At 53.0% G+C, this 21,648-nt stretch overlaps 2 protein-coding genes across 11 annotated transcripts; one reads left to right on the plus strand and one right to left on the minus strand.

Moving 5' to 3' along the window:
- Window positions 1–403: 403 nt before the first annotated feature.
- On the minus strand, window positions 404–11,226 carry LOC120246158 (cytochrome b ascorbate-dependent protein 3). Of its 7 annotated transcripts, none has more exons than XM_039253516.1 (9): window positions 11,115–11,226; window positions 10,884–10,961; window positions 9,147–9,238; window positions 8,167–8,274; window positions 6,921–7,183; window positions 5,634–5,842; window positions 4,884–5,038; window positions 3,506–3,662; window positions 404–2,879 (listed from the first exon to the last, which is right to left on the minus strand). In XM_039253516.1, the coding sequence occupies exons 5-9, from the start codon at window positions 7,102–7,104 to the stop codon at window positions 2,856–2,858; spliced, it is 729 nt and encodes a 242-aa protein (XP_039109447.1). In that variant the 5' UTR covers window positions 7,105–7,183; window positions 8,167–8,274; window positions 9,147–9,238; window positions 10,884–10,961; window positions 11,115–11,226; the 3' UTR covers window positions 404–2,855. The 7 variants fall into 7 exon arrangements, with proteins under 7 accessions (XP_039109447.1, XP_039109443.1, XP_039109445.1 ...); XM_039253512.1 differs by having other exon boundaries at window positions 10,779–10,961; XM_039253514.1 differs by having other exon boundaries at window positions 11,107–11,226.
- A 164-nt stretch (window positions 11,227–11,390) lies between these two features.
- Window positions 11,391–17,617, plus strand: TMEM138 (transmembrane protein 138). 4 transcript variants are annotated; one of them, XM_039253603.1, is made up of 5 exons: window positions 11,391–11,720; window positions 13,734–14,000; window positions 15,009–15,180; window positions 16,332–16,407; window positions 16,536–16,681. In XM_039253603.1, the coding sequence occupies exons 2-5, from the start codon at window positions 13,873–13,875 to the stop codon at window positions 16,667–16,669; spliced, it is 510 nt and encodes a 169-aa protein (XP_039109534.1). In that variant the 5' UTR covers window positions 11,391–11,720; window positions 13,734–13,872; the 3' UTR covers window positions 16,670–16,681. The 4 variants fall into 4 exon arrangements, with proteins under 4 accessions (XP_039109534.1, XP_039109532.1, XP_039109535.1 ...); XM_039253601.1 differs by lacking the exon at window positions 16,536–16,681 and adding an exon at window positions 16,688–17,617 and having other exon boundaries at window positions 11,394–11,720; XM_039253604.1 differs by lacking the exon at window positions 16,536–16,681 and adding an exon at window positions 16,724–17,617 and having other exon boundaries at window positions 11,396–11,720.
- The last annotated feature ends 4,031 nt before the right edge of the window (window positions 17,618–21,648 follow it).

Genomic DNA, 21,648 nt, shown 5'->3' on the forward strand with positions numbered 1-21,648 from the left:
AGCAAGAGCTCCTGCTTTTGCTGCTGAGGGAGCACTAAGGCCTCAGCCTCTGGTTGAAATGATTGTGACCCAGGGCGCGTGGGTGGCTCAGTCAGTTAGGCATCCCGACTTCGGCTCAGGTCATGGTCTCATGGTTCATGAGTCCAAGCCCCACGTCGGGCTCTATGCTGACAGCTCAGAGCCTGGAGCCTGCTTCGGATCCTGTGTCTCCATGTCTCTGTCCCTCCCCTGCTCACATTCTGTCTCTTTCTCTCAAAAATAAATAAACACAAAAAAAAGAAAAATGATCACGACCCATCCCCTACTACCTGACACCCAAGGGCAGGGTCTACACAGCTGGGCTGGCTCCACTGGGATCCCATTCCTGTTCTCTCTCCAGCACACACACCACACCTCATACGTGTACTTTTCTCAGCACTAATGTATTCTCTGGGAATCCAATGGGCAAACGGGACACCATAAGAAACCACTATATTGTGTGTGTGTGTGTGTGTGTGTGTGTGTGTGTAACTTTTTTGAAGTCGCCATATGCTAAAGCTTAGCGGTAGGACAGAAGCTGCACCCAGGTCCCTAGGGCAATCCCCGATAGCACTGGGGCAGGCAGGAGGGGCTGCTGAGGCTGGCGCATGGTGGAGATGGTACGGCGCACGCCTGGCCCATGCTCGGTGCCGGGGAGCAGTTAAAGGCACGAGCGTGGACTCAACCACAACTAAATCCCGATCTGGCTTCCAGCGAGCTACATAAACTCAGGCCCACTATTTAGCCTCTTGGAATCTGTACAGTCAGAACAGTACCTATCTGACAGAGACGTGGACAGGGAGTGATATGAACTGAAGGTAAAGCCCCCAGCACAGCCCAGGTTCTCACTCACTGAGTTACTGCCATCACTAGTGTCTGTACCACATCCTTCCGGGTCATCTGCTCCACCACCAGGAGGGATCGGCAGCTGGTCACAGAGGGAAGGAGGCCCCTCCATCACTTACTTTGCCCAAAGTTGGCTGCAGGCTGCCTCAGTCCCTGGGCTTCTCTGTCCAGGGTTCCCCGTCCACCATGGGTCTGTTACCTCACGTCCCTCACCACTAGGTATGATTATCAGTGTGCACAGGTGCACATACCCAGCAGCTGGGAAGGAGACTGGCATAAACACCTGGCCTGTGGATCCCAACTCTACCATTTCCTGGCTGAGGGACCTCAGACCAGTGACCAAGCCACTTACCCTTCCTGAGTTCCAGTTATAAAACAGGAAACATTTCCTTCCTTGTGAGATAACCGAGTACGCAGAAGCTTTTCATCATTAAGGCCATCGGGACATATCACGAGTCACATGCCATTCCAGGAGGGCAGTCCTGAGATCTTTGGCGCCTTTTGATGTGCTCCTCCCCAGTCTCACGGTCAGAACTGTCCTGAGGCTTTTACAAGTTTCCCAGAGCTCATTTTACCACAATGTGATTACAGTAGAGAAGGCTTTGATTCTTTAAAACACGATAAATGGAAACCGAGCTGCATGAACAAGTCACAGACCCACCCACGCAGAAAGAGGGGGCGCTGGGCACATGACCGAGGTGCCTGGCAGTCATCCTGGGGGCTTCAAAGGTCCCATCCCCTCAGGAAGTCTAGTCACAGTCCTGCCGACAGCGGGCCACGGGGGGTTGGGGTGGGTGGTCCGCCTCCTTGCCACCTGCCTGGGGTAAGTGCTGCTGGTCACTGAACAGGGCGGCAGGTGCTGGGTCCCGGCAGGGCTCATCTGAAGAGGGTGGGAAAAGCCACAGCGCCATCAAGATTCCCCGGTCCCATCCCCCAATGCCCCCCAGCTGCTCGCCCTCTGGCATAACATGAGACTGGGTTTGGCCAAGCAAGGAGACACTGAGGGGACAAAAAGCCACTCTGGTACTCAGCTGGGAGCGCCTTGGAAAGTGGCCATGGCCCCAGGGCTCTGCGGGGCACAATGCACCACAACCTTGGCTTGTAGCATGAGGAGCTGGGCAGAGTGAAAATCAGCTGGGCAGGGCTGTGCCAAGTGAGCGAGGCTGAGCCTGCCCGGGGCCAGGCAGAGAGGCCCCGATCTGGGGAGGAGGCGCTCCTGGGGCTCCTCCCTACTGGGACAGCCAGCGACATGCGGTCCTTGGGAGAGCAGGCCATCAGGGTTCCTGGGGCTGCACGACACTGACGGGCATGTAAGTCCCAGGGAAAGGCCAGGGTCTAGGCCACGGCTGTAGCAGCAGCGAGAGGCGGAGCCACACGGTCACAGTGCAGGCGACATGGAGCGCAGCGACATGAAACAGAACAGCAAAGAGCAGTCAGCTCCTCGGCTTCTCCGTGGAAGTTCTCCTTCCGTCACCTTCCATCTTCTCCATTCCAACCTCATGTCTGGGTGGGCCAGATGGAGGGAGCGGCAGATGCCACCTGCCCGATGGTTGGGGTGGCCCAAATAAAATGCACACCTTCAGGGGAAAGCTGCCGGACACCGTTACCTCCCTCACTTGTCACATACGGGTTGCGCCCGCGTCCTGGCTCACGTAAGCTGCAGAGATTCCTACCGGATCCTTACGGGCCTGAAGGGGAAATCACCTTGACTTCACAGAGAGCAGGGGCAGCGTGAGCGGCTGGGGCAGCGTGTGCGGAGAGCCCGAGAAGGCGATGCCAGGAAGGGGTACAGAAGCCACCAAGCAGAGCAGGAGGGCAGCAGCTTGGTGGGGTGAGCAGGCCCCATACGGAGGCAAGGAGAGGTCTGGGCCCAAAAGCAAGTCTATTGCCGAAACCAGAGAGGAGCCCCTGGCAGAGAAGAGCATCTGAGGGGAACACCTCTGCCTGCTGATGGGAAACACCTCCGCCCGCTCGTGGGTGCCCTTCCCGCTTCACTCTCCGTCACGCAACAGGGGCTGAAATGACAAGCAGAGACACAGGGGTCAACGGCTGGAGACCACAACAGCCCCCGGCTGGCCGGAGTCACGCCTGGCCTGAGCGGTTCAGACAGACCCCCGACCCGCAAGGTGGTCCCCGCCCAAGCCACCACATCTCTCAGGGAAGCACCAAAGTCCCTCAGCCCGATGCACACCCCGTCTCACCACATCCCTCAGGGGGAAACCTGTCAGCCAGAGCCTGCGCGCTAAGCTCCCACCCCCAGCACTAGCCCCAAAGCTGGAAGAATGGGAATTCCGACGCCCTCTCGTCATGCTCCAGCCCCTCCTTGGGGGACAGAAGGCCACAATTTCCCCTCATGAAACCACAGGAGTTCGGGGAAGGGTGTAACCGTCTGTCCTCTCCCAAGGGACAGGCCCTGGGCACCCTTGAGCCTGAGCAGCTCCATTTGCCACCCTGGCTGGGGTGTGCTGCTTGGACACAGTGCACCCCCCCTCCCCAAGCCAACCCAACCCCACCGTCAGCCCATCTGGTTTCCCACCATGTTACTGAGGGGGCTTCCTGGCAAGGCCCAGGCCCGTCTCAGGTGACCCTTCTCTGGGCCTGGCCTTACCCTCACCTAGAATGGAAGACCAGGACCCCATACCTGTCCTTCACTCAGGATCCCTGGCTCTGGGCGTTTCCAAGAAGAAACCAGCAGGATATAGAGCACCAGGAGCCCAAAGACCACCACCAGCATCCCAGTGCTATTGGCAAAGATAGCTTCACTGGGCAGACTGGAGTATGGCTGCGTGTCATTGTTCCTGAAGAGGAGAAAAATCACTGTGGGCCCTCGAGAGACTTTCCACCTGTTTGCCCAGTGGTGGACCCAGTATCCTTAACAGATGGGGAGAAAAGCTTCCAAGGACCATCTGTGACCCTGAATGTTAACGTAGTTTCTCAGTCCCTGCCACCACAACGAATATCTGCAGAATGCTTTTTACCTATGAGGAAACTGAAGCTCAAAAAGATGGGCTTGGGGAGGCTGGGTGACTCAGTCGGTTAAGCGTCCGACTTTGGCTCAGGTCATGATCTCACGGTTTGTGAGTTCAAACCCCGAGTCAGGCTCTGCTGACAGCTCCGAGCCTGGAGCCTGCTTCGGATTCTGTGTCTCCCTCTCTCTTCTCTTTGCCCCTCCCTCACTCATGCTCTGTCTCTCTCTCTTTCTCAAAAAAAAATTTTTTTTTAATTTTTTTTAATAAATACATAAAAGATGGGCTTGCCCACAGTCATATACCTAGTAAATGGCATAGCCCAGACCTAAACCCCAGTTTGACCTCGTATCTTACTTGCTTTTCGCTACCCACCCCCCTGCCTTAAAATAATGGGGGATGGTAGTGGTGAGGCAGGAGGTTGTAATCTTAACCCCCAGCTCTGCCACTTTCAGACTGTGTGCCCTTAGGTAAGTTCCTTAACTTCTCTGTGCCTCAGCTCCCTTATTTGTAAGTGGCAATGACAGCAGTATCCCTGTCATAAATTGATTAGAAGATTAAATTTAAGGTGCTTAGGGGCGCCTGGGTGGCTTAGTCGGTTAAGCGTCCGACTTTCGCTTAGGTCATGATCTCGCGGTTCGTGGGTTCGAGCCCCGCGTCGGGATCTGTGCTGACTGCCAGCTCAGAGCCTGGAGCCAATTTCAGAGTCTGTATCTCCCTCTCTCTCTGACCCTCCCCTGCTCACGCTGTCTCTCTCTCTCCTAGAAATAAATAAAAATATTTAAAAATAAATAAATAAATAAATAAATAAATTTAAGGTGCTTAGAATTGCTTCTGACACACAGTAGGTGCAAAGTTAATTTGATGGGAGATAAATTTTTGCTGACCAGTTTACCAATCTCAACCTAAAGATTCCATGACCTTCCAGATCAAAAACGAGCCCAACTCCAGAGGCTCCCCACCCTTGGATAGGCCCTGTGATCACAGGGTGCATCTCTGGAAGATGCTACACCTCCCCCTCCCCATTAGGGTTGGGGGCCCCATCCCACTCACAAACTGAAGAAAAGCTTCTCATTAATGCCAGAAATGACTGATGCGACAGAGAGAGAGAGGATGATGGCCCCAAAGAAGACGTGGATGGGTTTAAGGAGGCCGCGCAGCCACACAGGCACCCAGGGCAGCAGGAAGACGACAAAGCCCAGGAACCACTGCAGACACAAGGAGGTACCGGGCTGCACCATCCTGTTCTGGAAGGTGCAGCAGGCCATCCCGCCCACCAGCGCCCCCGACCCCACAGCGGCCCCTCACCCTTCTTTCCCAGCTCAAACCTCCCACCAGCCACCACACCAAGCTCCCGCACTGGGGTTGGTTTCTTAGCCAAGCCAGAATGTTCCGCAAAATGCTTAGCTAGAAGCCCAGTCTCCCAAAAGTCCAGCTGTCCTGGTAACGTCCCTGCTGCCTCCCGGTCCTGCCCATAAACCTCGCCTGTGCGGGGCTGGTGTCAGATGCAGAAACCACTTCCAGAATTGCTTCTGGTTCACAGAAGGGTGGGGGGTGGGGAAGGTGGAAAAGGCCACAGACCACATCAGCGTGGCGTGTGCCATGAGGACGTTAGGACCACGGAGGGGATGGCGGGACGGATGTGGGAACCACCAGTCTCCTCCGGCCACTCAGGCGGCCAGTTCTATGGGATGTTCCCTACAGGGCCATCGCCGCGCAACAGCCAGAGAACATTCGGTGCGGAGGCCCAGCCGGGGCCCACGGCCACCATCCGCGAGTGGGAACCCAAAGCAGAGGACCCACCTGGCAGGCGAAAAGGAAGACGGTGACGATGCCTAGCCAGCTGTGCAGGGAGTAGAGGTTGGTGGTTCTTCTATGGCTGTGAAACTGAAAGACGACGACCAGCCCCAGCACGGTCAGGACGAAGGCCAGCAGGTGCAGGACCGCGTGGCCGATCTTCCACGGCAGCTTCGGCCCCAGCCACGACCGCGGCAGGCGGTACACCAGCGACGCTGCAGGAGAGAGCATCCCAGGGCACGGCCTCTGCCCCTCGGCTCCCCCATCGCGTCAGGGGAATCGACCTGGCGCCGTCCCTCACGGCCTCCCAACCCGAGAGGAAGGAAATGCTAGCACATCAGCACCCACTCCTCGGCACCTCACATGGTTTGGGCCATGAAGGGGGCAAAGGGAGAAAGAACAGTGATAAACGTGAGGAGCGGGTTTCTCGGACATTACAGAACAAAAGCCCTCGTGCACAGTTCTGCGGGTGAAAAAGCAATGTCACTTTCCTTAGTTCTTTGAACTGAATTCTCACAACCGCAGTCAGCTGTCACAAACCCAGGCGTTTAGTCAGGTTAGGCTGACCGAGGTCCATAACCCGGCTCTGCCTCTCAGCCGGGTGGCATCTTGTTTCTAAATCTCAGTTTTCTCATCTGTAAAATGGGGATAGCGGCAGAGCCCACCTCACAGGCTTCTTGTAAGAACAAAACGGGATGAGGTTATCTGAAGTACACGGGATAAGCTGCTATGATCGTCATCACTGTTCCCATTTTGCAGGGAGAAAGTGAGGCTCGTCTGGGCCCAAGGCCTAGCTCTGGATGCACTAACATGGGCCGGATAAGCAGCTTCCTCATGGAAGGACCTGTGTCAGGAGAGGCTTCAGTCTCCTGCTCCCTAAAACAGAGTGTTGGCAAAACTGCGGCCCAGCGGCCATATCCAGCCTGCCATGCGTTCTGGTAAGTGGCTCTATTGGGACACGGTCACGGTTGTGTTTTCATGGGATCCATGGCTGCTCCCAATACAAAAATACAGATGGGGAGTTGCAACACACATCATAGAGCCGGCAAAGTCTGGAACATTCACTATCCAGCCCTTTACAAAAAACAGGTGCCAACCCTTGCACCAGAACGTCTGTGAATCTATGCTTTTCAGATGCCCCCATCCTCACTACTACTTCCTGCAAATGACACCCAGGCCCACAGACAGCCCAGCCTCCCTCACTCTCATGGCCGCAAAGCCGGCAGTGATAAAGGCCAGCCCTGCCCCAGCCAGGTCGGGGTCATAGCACACCTCCCGGGACCGCGCACTCACCAGCACTGTAGATCACCACAGAGCCAGCGACCATGAACACGGGGTGATAGTTGAACATGAGGATGGAGCCGTCCCAGGCAAAGCCACCGTGCCACAGCTGCATCCAGTAAACAGTGAGAATGATGCACATCACACCCAGGAGCGACAGGGCATATGAGGACAAGTAGAACCACCCGATGGCCATTCTGATGAGGAGCCCCAGAAGCAGCAGAAGGCACGCGTCCCTGCCGGCTCTGCTGACTGGAGCACACTCCACACACCAGCTAAAGGAAGGAACACCGAGCTCGCTCTGGCCCCACGGGTGGATGTTTCTTACTTCAGATCTCCTGCCACCAGCCTGGGCATTGCCCCGTGAGGCCTGATCTCTGGTTACGCACAGGGAGGCCGGCCCCCGCCCCAGCACCCACCCGCACACGGTACAGCCGGCTTGGGCCTGCGGCCAGCTCTGGAGGTGGGCCTCCTCTGCCGGGGCCAGGTGTCATGGCTCTGGGCCCACAGCCCTGGCACTGGTCTCCTTCCACAGGCCAAGAGGTAAAGAATCCACCCCACCCTTTCCCCACCCCCCACAGAAAATTAGGGACGGGATCAAAATCCAGGCTAGATCATACAAATGCCTAGGCCCTCAGTTCCAACAGAAGGAGGCAAAACCATAATCTGCAAGGAGCAGACACACTAGTATCAGGAAGAAGGAAGAGAGTCCTTCTACAGAAAAGTTCTTCCCCAGATGGTGAACTCCGGGGGGGGCTATTCCTCCCTTTGGGGAAGTAAGATCAGCCTGTTGCTCTGGAACTCTCACACTCCCCACGTGCAACTGGACAACAGGTCTCAGGTGTCCCTGGGCCTGAGACTTCTGCTTTCTCTTCCTCCATGGAAAGTTCAGAGGAGGAAGCACAAATTCATGGTCTAGAAAGCCAGAGTTTATTTTTAGCTTTCCCTGTGTACCTGATAAACTCAGAAACCAACTTGGGTTTCAGACAAATGCCTCACACCAGGCAGGTGGGCGTGAGGTTTGACAGACAGACCCACAAAGCCAAGGGGCCGTCTCTGCTTTCCGCTAACTGCATGTGTAGGCGGCACAGACCCTGCTCTCAAGGCGGTCACCCTGTCCCGTGGACTCACACTGAGAAGGCGCCACTATGACATGCTGCAGTTCAGATCCCTCAGTCTGAAGCCACTAACAGAGAGGAAAGGAAGTCCCTGAAACAGGAAAGAACTCCCAAAGAGATAAAACATCGAATTTCCTCACCTTGGGAATTACTGGTAGGCTGACAGAGTGGGGGCGTTGGCTCCGATCCTTATGAAGTAAGGCACCTGGGGCAAATCACTTAGCATTTGTCGGACTCGGTCTTCTCATCTGAAAAAAGGCACAGTAACCAGAATAGAACGTACTGAGTAAAACCCATGAACACAGGATCCCATTTGCTCCTCTTGACAACCCTGTGAGAGGGCCTCATCCCCATTTGACAGATGAGGAAACCAAGGCTCAGAAAGATTTGGGACGTCTGGGTGGCAAGGTTGGTTAGGCATCAGCCTCAATTTCGGCTCAGGTCACAATCTCAGTTTCGTGAGTTCAAGCCCCACGGCAGGCTCTGCGCCGACAGTGTAGACCTTGCTTGGGATTCGCCCAGTCTCTCTGCCCCTCCCCTGCTTGTGCTGTCTTGGTCTCTCTCAAAATAAATAAATAACACTTAAAGAAAAAAAGATTAAATACCAGCATTAGGAACCAGTAAACGGGTATGAAGTTTCAAATCCTTGTCTGTTTGGCTTCAAGGCCCCTGTTTTCTCTTTGACCGTAGATTGTCAGAAGGTCAAGTGAGAAAATGTCCATAAGGACACAGTGAGAGCAAAATATTATGCTTTTCTTGATGTCGTCACAGTAGGTCATACCAGCTACTAACTAAAGCCTGAAGCTCATGGTCCCTGTACCTGCCCAGGCCTCTCAGTGGCCCCGACAGCATGTCATGCCAGTTCTCTCCATGACAGGTGCCCACCTAACCAGGAAAAGACACCGAGCTCTCCCAATGTGATCCACATTGGCAGTAATCGCTGAGAAAGTTAGATCCGAGGGCTGGGGGAAAACCAAGCTTGCATAAGGCTGGATGGAGAAAATAATGCCACCGTCTTCCTAGAAGTTTCCTAACTCAACTACTGAGCTCAGAGATTTGCGGCCCAGCCTCAGAGGCGTCCCCTTAGTCCCCGTTAAGAGCAGAGGAAGTTTCGGGTCACCAGATGTTCAGTCACCCTCCAGTGAAGTCAGCATAAAGCACTCAGTCAGCAGGCTCCATCCATCAGACAGTATCTCTCATGACTTTCTTTTCCTTTGAAGAAGAAAAAAAAACAAAAGTGAATATAATCCAAAAGAGACTGCATCCACCCCCCTAGAAGAGTCCTGGGTTACTGCTCTGGGACAGACTTAGAATACCCGACGGGCACACTTTCCTGACCCAGGGCTGCAATATTATACTGCTCACAGTACCCAGGGGAGCCCTTCCTCTGCCCGAGAGTACAAAAACAGAGAAAAAAAAAAGAACACAGTGAAAACTGCCACCCAAACACTGAGAATATTCTCTCATTTATTCCAAGAAAGTAGGTTTGTGCTACAACTTCAGGGTGTGCTCGCCATTGTTTGGTCTCAGATTCTGCCCATTCTAAAGCAGAAATCCCCACACTCTTCTATAAAGGTCCAGGATGGTAAACATTTTAGGCTTTGCAGGCCATGCAGTCTCTGTCACCACTGTCATCACCTCTTCTGATGTAGTGCAAAAGCAGTCATAGATAATACCTTCACAAATAAACACGGCTACATTCCCAAAAAGCTTTATTTGTGGGCAAATTTCAGGTTCATATCATTTTTACAGATCGCAAAATATTATCCCTTTAGTTTGTTAGTTGTTTAAAAATGGGAAAAACCATGGGGCACCTGAGTGGCTCATTCAGTTAAGTATCCTGACTCTTAATTTCGGCTCAGGTCACGATCTCACAGTTTCGTGCATTCAGGATCCACATTGGGATCCCTGTGACAGCACAGAGCCTGCTTGGGATTCCTCTCTCTCTCAAAACAAACTTTAATTTAAAAAAAAAAAAAAAAAAAAAAAGGCCATGCAGGTGTTGGCCTGTAAGGTACAAGTTTGTGGACCATGATCTAAGAAATGTACTCTCCAACCTAATACTTTCCTCAGTCCCTTGACAAAAAGGATTCTCCCTGGCTGCATCAGGTCCTGGGGTAGGAAATGCATAAGTTTCCATTCAGTCCTTCATCTTAAGAAAAGGTTCTATTCCAAACTCTTACAATATAACTTTTATAATTTAGAACTACAAGCAGATGAAGGAATAGAAAGTTAATTTGTTGCGCCTGCTTCCAGATGAATGGTGGGGGATTTAGGAATCCTGAGAATCTTTTTTTTTTTTAATGCTTTATTTATTTCTGAGAGGGCGGGGAGAGGCAGTGTGAGCAGGGGAGGGTCAGAGAGGGGGACACAGAATCCGAAGCAGGCTCCAAGCTCTGAGCTAGCTGTCAGGAACCCACGAACCAGGAGATCATGCCCTGAGCCGAAGTCGGACGCTCAACCGACTGAGCCACCCAGGTGCCCCAGGAATACTGAGAATCAGACTTCGGGTTCAGGTCCTAACCTCTTCTCTTACTGATCAAAACCACTGGGACCCAAAGAAAGAAAGGCACTTGGCCAAGGTGAGTGGCAGAGTTGGTACAGGAACCCAGGTTCCCTTCCCCTCAGCTCCAAGAACTCCTCACTTCCAAACGTAGCTTCTGTAAAATCGGGGCTCAGGAGTGAGGACCCCTTAATTCCAGCCAGGAGCGAGATAAGCAAGGTGCTCCTTAGCACCACAGTGATTACAGACCCGCCCTTCTGGACTGCTCCCTTTTGGCTCAGGTGTCCGGAGACCCGCTCCAGGAATCCCTGACTCTTCTGCGGGGCCGAAGGGCGGCTGTCGGTCCTAGCTAACCTTCGGTGAAAATTATGGCGAGGGGCTGCGCCTGCTGACAGCGACTTCCGAAGAGCTTTCGTGCCTGAGCAACCACACCTGTAGAAGGAAGGGCAAGGACAACGGTGTCCCCTACAAAACAGCTGAGCCCGAGCGAGGTTGTAGCGACAGCACGAAGCGAAGTAGCAGCGGAGCCAGCTCTCGAACCCAGATCCCTGAACTCCCCACCCGAGCTCTTTCTCACCCCCGAACCTCGGAGAGTCGCAGGGGTCTCCGAGGCACGCCTCTCGCCACCCGGCGCCACAGCTACCAGCACTCCGGGCAGACGGAATCAGGGACTTTTTGAGATGCACCCACCCACCGGGTACCGCCACCCAGAGTTAAAAGAGCCGGGCTGCCTCCTTCTCTTATAGGCTCCCGGCACTTCCGGTCGCGCGCGCGGCCGCCTGGGAAATGAAGTCCGGAGTTGTGGACTCAACTCCAGCTCTTCCGCGGGAGTTTCTTCCCTAAGGAGTGCCGCCCCGGCTCCGCCCTGCCCCTCCCCTCCCCCCATCTCGTGTTCGGGGGGACGCGAAGCCTGTCGCCTGGGGTTGGGTCTCAGCAAGGCCGCGGAACACTGACTGGGAGGGTCAGGGGCTAGGCGCGGCGACGCCGGGAAGGAGGCAGAGGAGCGGGGCCAGGAAAGCGGGGGCCCAAACATGACGGCCAGGCTGGCCGGAGCGCGCGGAGGGAAAGTCGGCGACCCGCCGACAGCTCCGCGCACACAGAGCGCGCGGCCGCCATCTACTTCCGGGATTTAAAACCGGTTCCCGGAAGCCAGGCCGGCGTCCCCATGACAACCGACGTTGGGTCTCTGAGGTGAGCGTGCTTGAGGAGTGGGGAAAGTGAGCAGAGTCGGAGTTTCTGTTGTCTCTGTTGGCTTTGGGTGTTTCGCCAAGGCAGCCCCATGTTGACGTGAATTGGGAAGGGTGAGGAAAACTGCCCTGGGTCAGAGGGAACGCGGCACGGAGCGGGGGACAGACCGAAGACGACTTCGTTCTGTCGCGCATCACTGCTGCCCTACAGCGGAGGGCGTCCTTGCTGTAGAGTTGGCGGTGGGCGTTTCTGGGTCACGGATCCTCACGACCGCCCTCCGTGGTGGCCCGTGAAGCCCTAGCTTAGAGCGCGGGGCTTTGGTGTCACCGCTCGTCGTGACCCCCGGCTCTGCTCACTTGCTACCGGGAGGAATGACTTGAACCCTGACCCTGTATTCTTGCCTGTAGAACGGGGGGGGGGGGGGTGTGTGTCATTCATCACCACTTTGCAGAGCAGTTGGGAAGATTAAAGGAAATTATCCTGGTTGACGGGGTTGTCGTGGCGCGGGGGCGGGGGGGAGGGCGTGTAACTATCAATATTATTTGACGAATAAGGGAACGGCTCAGTGAAATTGCCATCATGCAGCCACTCAAGGCGGGGGGGTGGGGGGGACGTCTCCATCAGGTGAGGTGGATCCCTAACCTCTCAGAGCCGCTGTATAATATGGGGATTATATTCATAATTGGTTACTTCTCAGGACGGGTGTGTAAGTCAGTTAATATAGAGTTTGTAAGTTATAAAACATTTTACAGATGTTAATTTTTTTAAAGTTTTTTAAAACTAGTTTTGAGAGAGCAAGAGAGAGCAACACAGAATCCGAAGCAGGCTCCAGGCTGTGAGCCAGAGCTGGGGGGGCGGGGGGGGGGGCTCAAACTCAGATCTGTGAGATCATGACCTGAGCTGAACTCAGACACTCAACCGACTGAGCCACCCACGTGCCCTGATTTACAGATGTTAAGTTCACTCTCTTACACTTGGCAGCATTTTGAAATTTATCTATAGATTTCACCCAGCTGGAGGGGTCACAGGACACCTCGGGCCTTGGAATGTACCTTCCCTGGTGCCACCATGTTGCTACCACCTGAAACATAAAAGTTTTGCAGGAGAGCACTGTTTTCTCTCTGATTCTTCTGCCCGCACCGCTTCCCCTCTCCTGTGCCAACATCTTTCCCGCCTGGTGACGTACCTGCTGATCTGTTACGTCAGAGGCAGCTTTGGACAGTAGCTAAGAACACAGACTCTGGACCCAGGCCACCTGATTCCTAATCCCAGCTCTGCCACTGCTACTAGCTTTGTGACCTTGGACAAATTATTTTACCTCTCTGAGCCTCAAGTGTCCTATCTGTAAAACGGATGGAGTAATAATAGTGTGTCTTCTACTTCGTGGGGTTATTGTGAGATTTAAGCAATCTTAGTGCTTAGGATAGTCCCTGGCAGGGGTGCCTGGCTGGCTCAGTTGGTGGAGCATGGGACTCTTGATACTGGGGTCGTGAGTTTGAGCCCCACACAAAATAAACAGTCCTTAGATGTTGCAAGTGATATATAAAGGTTTGCTGCTTCACTTGGCATTAGAATTAATGTTACTACACGGCTGGACAGTCACTCCTTGTAGACCCCGGGATTCCTCGGAACTCCGAGGTAGAAAGGGTTCTATGTTGGGGCACCTGGCTGGCCCAGTCCGAGGAGCATGTGACTCTTGGTTTCAGGGCTGTGAATTCGAGCCCCATATTGGATGTAGAGATTACTTACAGCAAATAAGCAAATTCAAACTTAGGAAGGAAGGAAGGAAGGAAGGAAGCAGAGAGGGAGGGAAGGAGCTCTGCGTTTAGAAGCTTCCGGGCATGGAGAAAGTTTGAGGGTGAGGGTCCCTAAAAGGAGCAACTAGTGGGTGTGGTGGTGGTGGTTTCAGTCACTCATGTGTCCCAAGCACCTGGAATGCTGCCTGGGACACAGTAGGTCCTCAGTGTATATTTATTTTATTAATGAATTTCTAACCCCCTCCCCCTCCCCCAACAGGCCCTGGTCTCAGAGCCCGGGAAACAGCTCTGATTCTGAGGAACTAGTGCTCCCCCCTCAGTGCTGGGGACAAAGCCAGGAGCCGGCTCCCGGATCACTGTGGGATATGCCCCGCGGGGCCCAGTAAAGCAGAAGGAAGATGCTGCAGACCAGTAACTACAGCCTGGTGCTGTCCTTGCAGTTCCTGCTACTGTCCTATGACCTCTTCGTCAATTCCTTCTCAGAGCTGCTCCGGATGGCCCCCGTCATCCAGCTGGTGCTCTTCATGTGAGTTCAGGGGGTGGGGCTGGACGGCTGGACCCAAGCAGCTAGGAGGGCCCCGACGGCTGTGATTGAGCATTTTAAAGTTACTGACGGGAAAATAACACATCTTGGGTATGCCACGGTCCCGTCCTTCTGTCCTTCTACCAGGAGTTCGGGGGTTCAGGGGGCAGTCAGAGGGTCTGGCCGCCGACCCTGTCATTTTCTTCCTCTGTGGGTTGAAACCTTACAGCACCATAACAGAGGATTGCAAAATGGCAGGTTAAAAGGGTAATCGTATCAATCCATATATATGGGATGGAAGTGGTTGGCATTTTTCCCACACAATGATTTATAGACTCCGTGTGGCAAGTTCTCAACAGAAAACTAGTCTCTGGCTCAGTCTTCCTTCATTCCATGAGTATCCGTCAGCCTGGCAGATGGTGTTCTAGCCGCAGCGGTAAACCTGACAATTTCCTGCTCTTCCAGGGCTTCCATTCTAGCGGAGAGGGACGGTGAACAGTATTTTAAAAGATAATTTTATATGGTAATAAATATTATACACTGGCTGTAAAGTAGGTGGGGGTGGGGAGGGGAGGGCTCCTCTAGGCGGTGGGGTAAAGCAGAGTCTTTCTGAAGAGGGGACACCTGAACTGAGACCTGAACGGCACTAAGGCAGCGTCCGTGCAGAGATCGGGGAAAAGGGGTCATTGGCATCTTGCTAGATGGAAGTGCCTGACGGGACCAGGTTACATGACAGGCGGAGGGAAGAAACTGGCTTCCCTTCCCCAGGGTCCAGCAGTGAAGAGCGTCAGGGCAGGAAAGCCTCATCTGTGGACTGAGCTCCAGTGACGGGGCCGGCCAGCAGTTTTAGTCCCATGTATTTGGGACCCAAGACCCGTGCCACCTCTGGGGGGTTTCCGGAGGTCCAGACCACAGGGAAGGCCAGACTTCATAGTGTCCCGAGGACATAGGGCCAGCTCTCAGGTCACCCCACAGGCCTCCATCTGGCTGTGCTTTGTTTTGTGTCTGCAGCATCCAGGACATCGCCATCCTCTTCAACATCATCATCGTTTTCCTCATGTTCTTCAACACCTTCGTCTTCCAGGCTGGCTTGGTCAGCCTCTTGTTCCATAAGTTCAAAGGGACCATCATCCTCACAGCGGTGTACTTCGCCCTCAGCATCTCCTTTCACGTCTGGGTCATGGTAAGAGTGGAGCTCGGAGTTCCTGAGTCCCTAAGGGGCTTGAACAGCTTTGTCTCAAGGAAACCAGCATCATTCTTTCACATCTCGCAGGACCCTGGGTGGGAAACAGATGAAATGAGTGTGGTCCCGCCTGGGGCTGGGCAGGTGACAGTTGCACAAGGCACCTCTGCCCAACCCTTTGTGTTAAAGGACTGCCTTATCCTGGAGTCAGGGGCCACTTCTGGAATATTCAGTTCACCTTTACTCCAAACAGTCCTGCCAGAGCTAAAACAGGAAGTCGAGTCTGTTTCATCAGTAGCCATTTGGCGGGTGGGTGTCAATACAGGGAATTCTTAGGCATTGGTGTCCCGTGGGAAATGGCCAGGCCAAGAGTGCCCCTTGCCCTTCAGTGCTTCGTGCCCTCTGCCGTGTCCCCGTCACTTACACCAGAAGAACCCTTCTCCAGGGTGCCTCCCTTTAGTTCTCACAGCCTCAGAGCAAATGAATGCCAGGTTTGGTGGTTTCAGATTCCTCCTGCTTCCTGAAAGGTTCCCTCTGTTTGGGTAAAGCCTGTGCTTCTCATGCACTCACTTTGATGGAACGCATTAAACCTCCAGGTTCTCTAGTTATTTCTCTACTAAAGCTGCCGCCTTAGACTGAGGCTTCTGGTAAGTTCCCCTTCTTATTCTATGGAAAGAAGTAGCACTCACAGGAAAGAAAGAGCAGTGCCCAAGTCTCTAGGTGCTTCCTGAAGAAGATGGTCTCTGCTCTCATTCCTGGGGCCAAAATAGGTCCTGGCTTTGTACTGTAAAGCTGTTAATCTGATTAAACCCCGACTGCACTAAGCCTTTATCTGACAGGAACCGAGCCTGAGCCTGAGATCTTCAATGACCAACCTGAACTCCTTCCTGAGATAATGCGTAGCACTTCTCCGTGGAAAAGGCTATGGAATGGAAGGAAATAAATAGCTTGGTTCAAACTTCCTCCTTCAGGGTTAAAAGGATCTTTCCTTTGAAGCAGAAAAGGGAATTTGAAGCTCCTTTGAGAAACAACTGCTTGGGGTGGTGAGGAGAAAGGAGGGGGAGATTAGCCTGATTTAAAACCATGCAGCATTTCTGCAGCTAGCCACGTGGAGATGCTAACCTTTCCCTGTGTACTTCTGTCTCCTGCAGAACTTACGCTGGAAGAATTCTAACCGCTTTGTCTGGACGGACGGACTTCAAACCCTGTTTGTATTCCAGAGACTGGGTAAGGACCAGAGCAGCCTCAGGCGTCACCTCGGTACCCCCCCCCCCCCCCCCCCCCCCCCCCCCCCCCCCCCCCCCCCCCCCCCCCCGTGGCTCAGGCCACTAAAGCCCTTGAGCCTCTCTTCCCAGGCCAGCTCCCCCAGCATGGGATGAGTGGAAGGGCCGTGGCCAGAACAGGAGAGGTGGTGGCCCACTGCCCTTGCTGGGAGTCCCTGGGAGGCGGTGAGGCAGGGCCCCTCCGCCTTGCTGGGTTTGGTTCTTAGCCTGGAACGTGCACTCAGGAGCAACCCCGAAGCTCCTTCTCGCCTTGCCCGCAGTGGCTGTGTTGTACTGTTACTTCTACAAACGCACCGCCGTGAGACTGGGCGATCCTCGCTTCTACCAGGACTCGTTATGGCTGCGCAAGGAGTTCACGCAAGTGCAGAGGTGACCGCTTCTCGTCTCTCTGATGGATGCCTTTCCTTCCTGACAGAGGCTGCGTCTGTGCGTCTGTGGGGTGGGAGCTGGCCCTGTGCACGGGAAGCAGCCTGGCCTTCCTAGGACAGGCACCGGCCACTCGTGTTCACCAGGCAGGAAGGAGGCTCTTCCCTCCTGCACTCGGAAGTGTTTCCCAGTACAGATCCCAGCACGCAACCCTCCCTGGCCTCCTGCCTCCGTCCCCTCTGCCTTTTCTGCCCTCGGCCCCTCTCTTCCTCACGGAAGGCTGTGGGGCTTTCTCCTTGGCGAGCTGTCACTTCACCAGGTACAGGAGGGGCTCCTGACGCCTACCTTCTTTGCCCCGAACACTAGTGACTGACGGAAGGATGCAAAGAGCGTCATTTCTGAGCTCCTGACTGACCACACCATAGATGTTCAGATTTTATACCCCAGGCGGTTTTTCTTTTCTTTTTTTTTTTTTTACATTTTATAAATAGGAAATAAATTGAATTCTTTTTCCATAAAGGCTGGAGTCTGTCTGGCTCGATCTCCTCACAGATAAGAGGCATGTCATGTCCTAGCCTAGCATCTTCTTGACCCAGCGGGCAGCTTGAGCCACGGAACAAATACAGATAGTTATTGAGTGCCCTTATGAGTGCAAGCTATTTTGGTAGGAATTCAAGATATAATCTGATGCCCCACCCCGACGCTTACAGGAGTTCCAGACTTCTCTACTTTATCAGACTCTCCCTGCCATTAGGACCCTAAACTGCTCTCAGAAGAATAAAACCATTCCTTAGCCTGTTTTGGCAAAAGAAAAATTTTAAACTCACGTGCCCATAGTATCAGTTTTTTATGTCAGAATAACACGTGACACACATACCACCAAACTTCAGCGGCACTGCCCAGTGAACAGTCACAGGGCTTTGGGGTCTTGGGGTTCAGCTGCCCCGGCCGGTTCGGGTGACATCTGCTGGCCTTGCTCACGGGTCTGCGGTCAGCTGCAGGTCAGCCAGGCCACCGCGCGGGTCTTGGGATGTGGGGCTCTTGGCTAACCTAGGCCGGCCTCAGCTGGGATGACTGGGCTCTTCTGGTTCTCATGACTCATCCTCCAGACTGGCCTGGGTCTGTTCCCGTGACGGGGGCAGAGGAGCAGAAGAATGAGCCCCATTGTGCAGTCTTCCTTCAACCCTCTGCTGGTATTGTGTCGCTTAGACCCCCATTGGTCAAAGCAAGTCATGTGACCAAGCCCAGGGTCTAAGTGGGAAAGCACGTAGGGAGTCCACTACTCAGGCTCCCGCACTGCATGGTCGCTCTGCAACCCGTTGTTCCGAGGTACTTTCGCACAGGGGCTGGCAGCCCTTTTCTGGGAAGCACCGGAGAGTAATTGTTTCAGGTTCCAAGGGCCGTGTGTGTATGGTCTTTGCTGGAACCATGAGCATGTCTTCCTCTGCTGTACTTCACAGACGCCGCGGTGTTTCGTGCAAGCACGAGGCTTGTGGCAGCCCCGAGTCGAGCCAGTGTGGTGGCTCCATCTTTTCCTCCAGCGTTTGCTCCCTTCGTGTCTCTGGGTCAACTTTGGTCATTCTCAAGACATCCCAAGCTTTGTCGTTGGGATTATTTGCTCTGGTGCTCCGCGCTCGTATTGTTGAACGATCTCGTTACTGTTGTAATCGTTGGGGGCACCGTGGACCACACCCGTGTGAGACTGCGAATACAGGCCATAAATGTGCGGAATGTTGTGACCGCTCCACCGACTGGCTGTCCCCCGTCTCTCTCCCTCTCCTTGGGCCTTCCTGTTCGCCGAGACACAACACTGTTGGAGTTAGGCCACCGAATGAGCCTACAGTGGCTTCTGAGTATTTAAGTGAAAGGAAGAGGTGCACGTCTGTCGCTTAGAATCCAAAGCCAGTGTGACTCAGCTCAGTGAGGAAGGTGTGCCAGATGCCAAGACGGGCCAAAAGCTAGGCCTCTTGGGCCAAATGGTGAGCCAAGTTGTGAATGCAAAGGAAAGTTCTTAAAGGAAAAAGTGCCGTTCTGGCATTCACACACACAAAGCAAAGCAGCTTAGTTGCTGATTCCAAGAGGGTTCGAGTGGCCCAGAGAGAAAGTCACGCCAGCCCCACAGTCCTATAAGCCGGAGCCAAACCCAGAGGGAGACCTGCACGCGCCTCAATTCTGTGAGGGCTCAGAAAGCTGAGACGCTTGAGAAGGAAACCCTGAAACTAGTGGAGGTGGGTTCAGGAGATTTAAGGAAGAGGCCGGCTCCATAACATCAAGGTGCAGGGGTTGCGGCTGCAGGGACACTGAGGCAGGGCCCTCCCTCCACCTGCAGAACAATTACAGCTCACTGGAGGCTCTAATGATGGTTAGCATTTTGTAGCAATTGTTTTTTTAATTCAGGTACTTGCATGGTCTTTTTAGACATGGTGCTAGTGAACCCTGACTGCAGTGGAGTGTGAACACAACTGGCGTGTGCACCAGGAAGCCAGAGCATTCATTGGACTCGCTTTATTGCGGTATTTTTCTTTCTCGTGGCGGCTTGGAACCAAACCTGCAATCTATGAGGGCTGCCTGTGCGCAACCTCAGCATCGCAGGGTGAGAGCAGAGCAGCCATGAGCATGCGTCAGTGAGTGCATGTGGCTGTGTCCCCAGAAAACTAAGGATGCTAAAATTTTAATTTCGTATCGTATTCATGTATCACGAAGTATTTTTCTTTATACTTTGTTTTAAAGCATGTAACGTAAATGTAAAGCTAGTCTTAAGGGCTGTGCGGAAACAGGCTAGATCTGCCCCCGGCCATAGTGTACGGAGCCCTGGTTTAGAAGCCTAGAATAACGTTCTGCAGAAAGAGAGGCTGTAGGTAATCAGCTGCACTGTTAAGATGTTAAGTTCTCAGGGGCGCCTGGGGAGGCTCAATCGTGAGGCATCCAACTCTTGATTTCAGCTCAGGTCACAATCTCATGGTTCTTGGGTTAGAGCCCTGCGTTGGGCTTTGTGCTGACAGTGCAGAGCCTGCTTGGGATTCCCTCTCTCTCACTCCCTTTCTCTCTCTTAAAAAAAAAAAAAAAGATTTTAACAGTTATTTAAAAAAAAAAAAGTACAATGTTCAGATAAACCTTGTAAGGCCCCATACCCTATTGTTGAAACAAGCGATCTAAAAAGACCTAACAAAGCTCCCATCTCTACTCACTATACCTTCATCTGCAAAAAAAGTGACAAGATCCCAATTTTGAACTTTTCACAAAAGCTCACCACAATTCCTGAAAGATGCAATTTTCTGTGCCCAGGAATGAATCAGGGCTAGGTTGTCGTCTGCAATTGTTGTCACCAGGGAGCACAGCCACATGCCTGTCTCCTCAAAACATTTGTGGCACTTCAGGGCCCTGGGAGCTCTGAGGTGTGTGTGTGTGTGTGTGTGTGTGTGCGCGCACACGCGCACGCATGCGCTTAATATGTTCCTGTGGTACAAAATTCAGGTTCTAAAAAGGTCTGTCCAATCCACCTTCCCACCGCTGTCCTCAGCCAGAGCTCCTCCTGCTACCCCTCGCTGACAATCTACACTTATTTGGATACTTCTTATAAACACTGTGACATTTCAGAAACAGTGTTACCAAAAATATATACAAAAGACAAAACAAGAACAAAACAGTTGCCATAATCCTATCCCAGCCATTTATTTCCAATCTTGGACAATACGTGTGTGTGTGTGTGTGTGTGTGTGTGTGTGTGTATTTTACATGCAGCTGTGATTATGGGGAATATGCCCTAAACCAGTTTGGTTTCCCACCCCTCCCCGAACTCAGCAGTAGGAATGTGTTTTTAAAATGTGATGTTAACTCCTTAAGGACAGTCTGCTTTCAAAGTTCAGAGGAAAGGAAAGAATTTTACAAGTCAAGAGACTTGATAGCAGAGAGTTGCTTCTGGCTGACCAGTGCTCCAGTCATAAACTAGAAAAAAAAAAAAAAAGATAAAAATCGTCGTTTTAAAGGGCCTCAGAGAATTACCCAAGGAAAGGTAATTGGGGGATTGGGGGGACCTAAAATTCTAAAGTAGGGAGATTCACAGAGAAGCGAGCTGACTCTTTGCAGCAGATTTTTCCCAGGTTGGGGGGGGGGGGCAGGGCGGGGAGGATTTGCTGATTCTGGGTTTGAGCAAGAAGCTAAGAATCCAGGCGTTGCTCAGACGAGGGTTACAGCCAGGAAACGGAGAGGCCTCCAAGCTTAGTGGTCTTATCACACTGGAGGGACAAAATAGAGGGCTGGAGGAGCCTTAAAAACAAAACAAGATCCCCTCAAGATATTTACCTAATCTTATGGCCAGAGGCTATCAAAAGCTAAGCCTCAAAGCTCTGAGAAGCAGAATAGAATTTCTGGCAGATTTATGGAGCTGATAATTAGAATTCCCGAGGGAACTGGTGAGCAGATAAAAAGCTCCAGATGACTCCTTACTAGGAACAAGATGCAACAAACAGGTAGACTGGTGCTTATCAAAACTGGAGCACAGCCTCAAACCAGAATAGTTCCTGAGTGAGTTATCTGCCTTGCAGAGAAAAGAGAGGAAAAAACATCTAGAAACACTATGATTTTAAGTCTATTTCTTTATTTTGAGAGAGAGAAAGCACCCATGTGCAAGTCAGGGAGAGGCAGAGAGAGGGGGAGGGAAAGGGTCAGGCCTCCCACTGACAGTTCAGAGCCCAACGCAGGGCTTGAACTCACAGACCATGAGACCATGACCTGAGCTGAAACCAAGTGTTGGGTGCTTAACCGACTGAGGAAGGAAGGGAAGGGAAGGGAAGGGAAGGGAAGGGAAGGGAAGGGAAGG

Source organism: Hyaena hyaena, unplaced genomic scaffold (genome assembly GCF_003009895.1).
Source record: "Hyaena hyaena isolate Hyena2069 unplaced genomic scaffold, ASM300989v1 scaffold_456, whole genome shotgun sequence".
NCBI classification, from domain to species: Eukaryota; Metazoa; Chordata; class Mammalia; order Carnivora; family Hyaenidae; genus Hyaena; species Hyaena hyaena.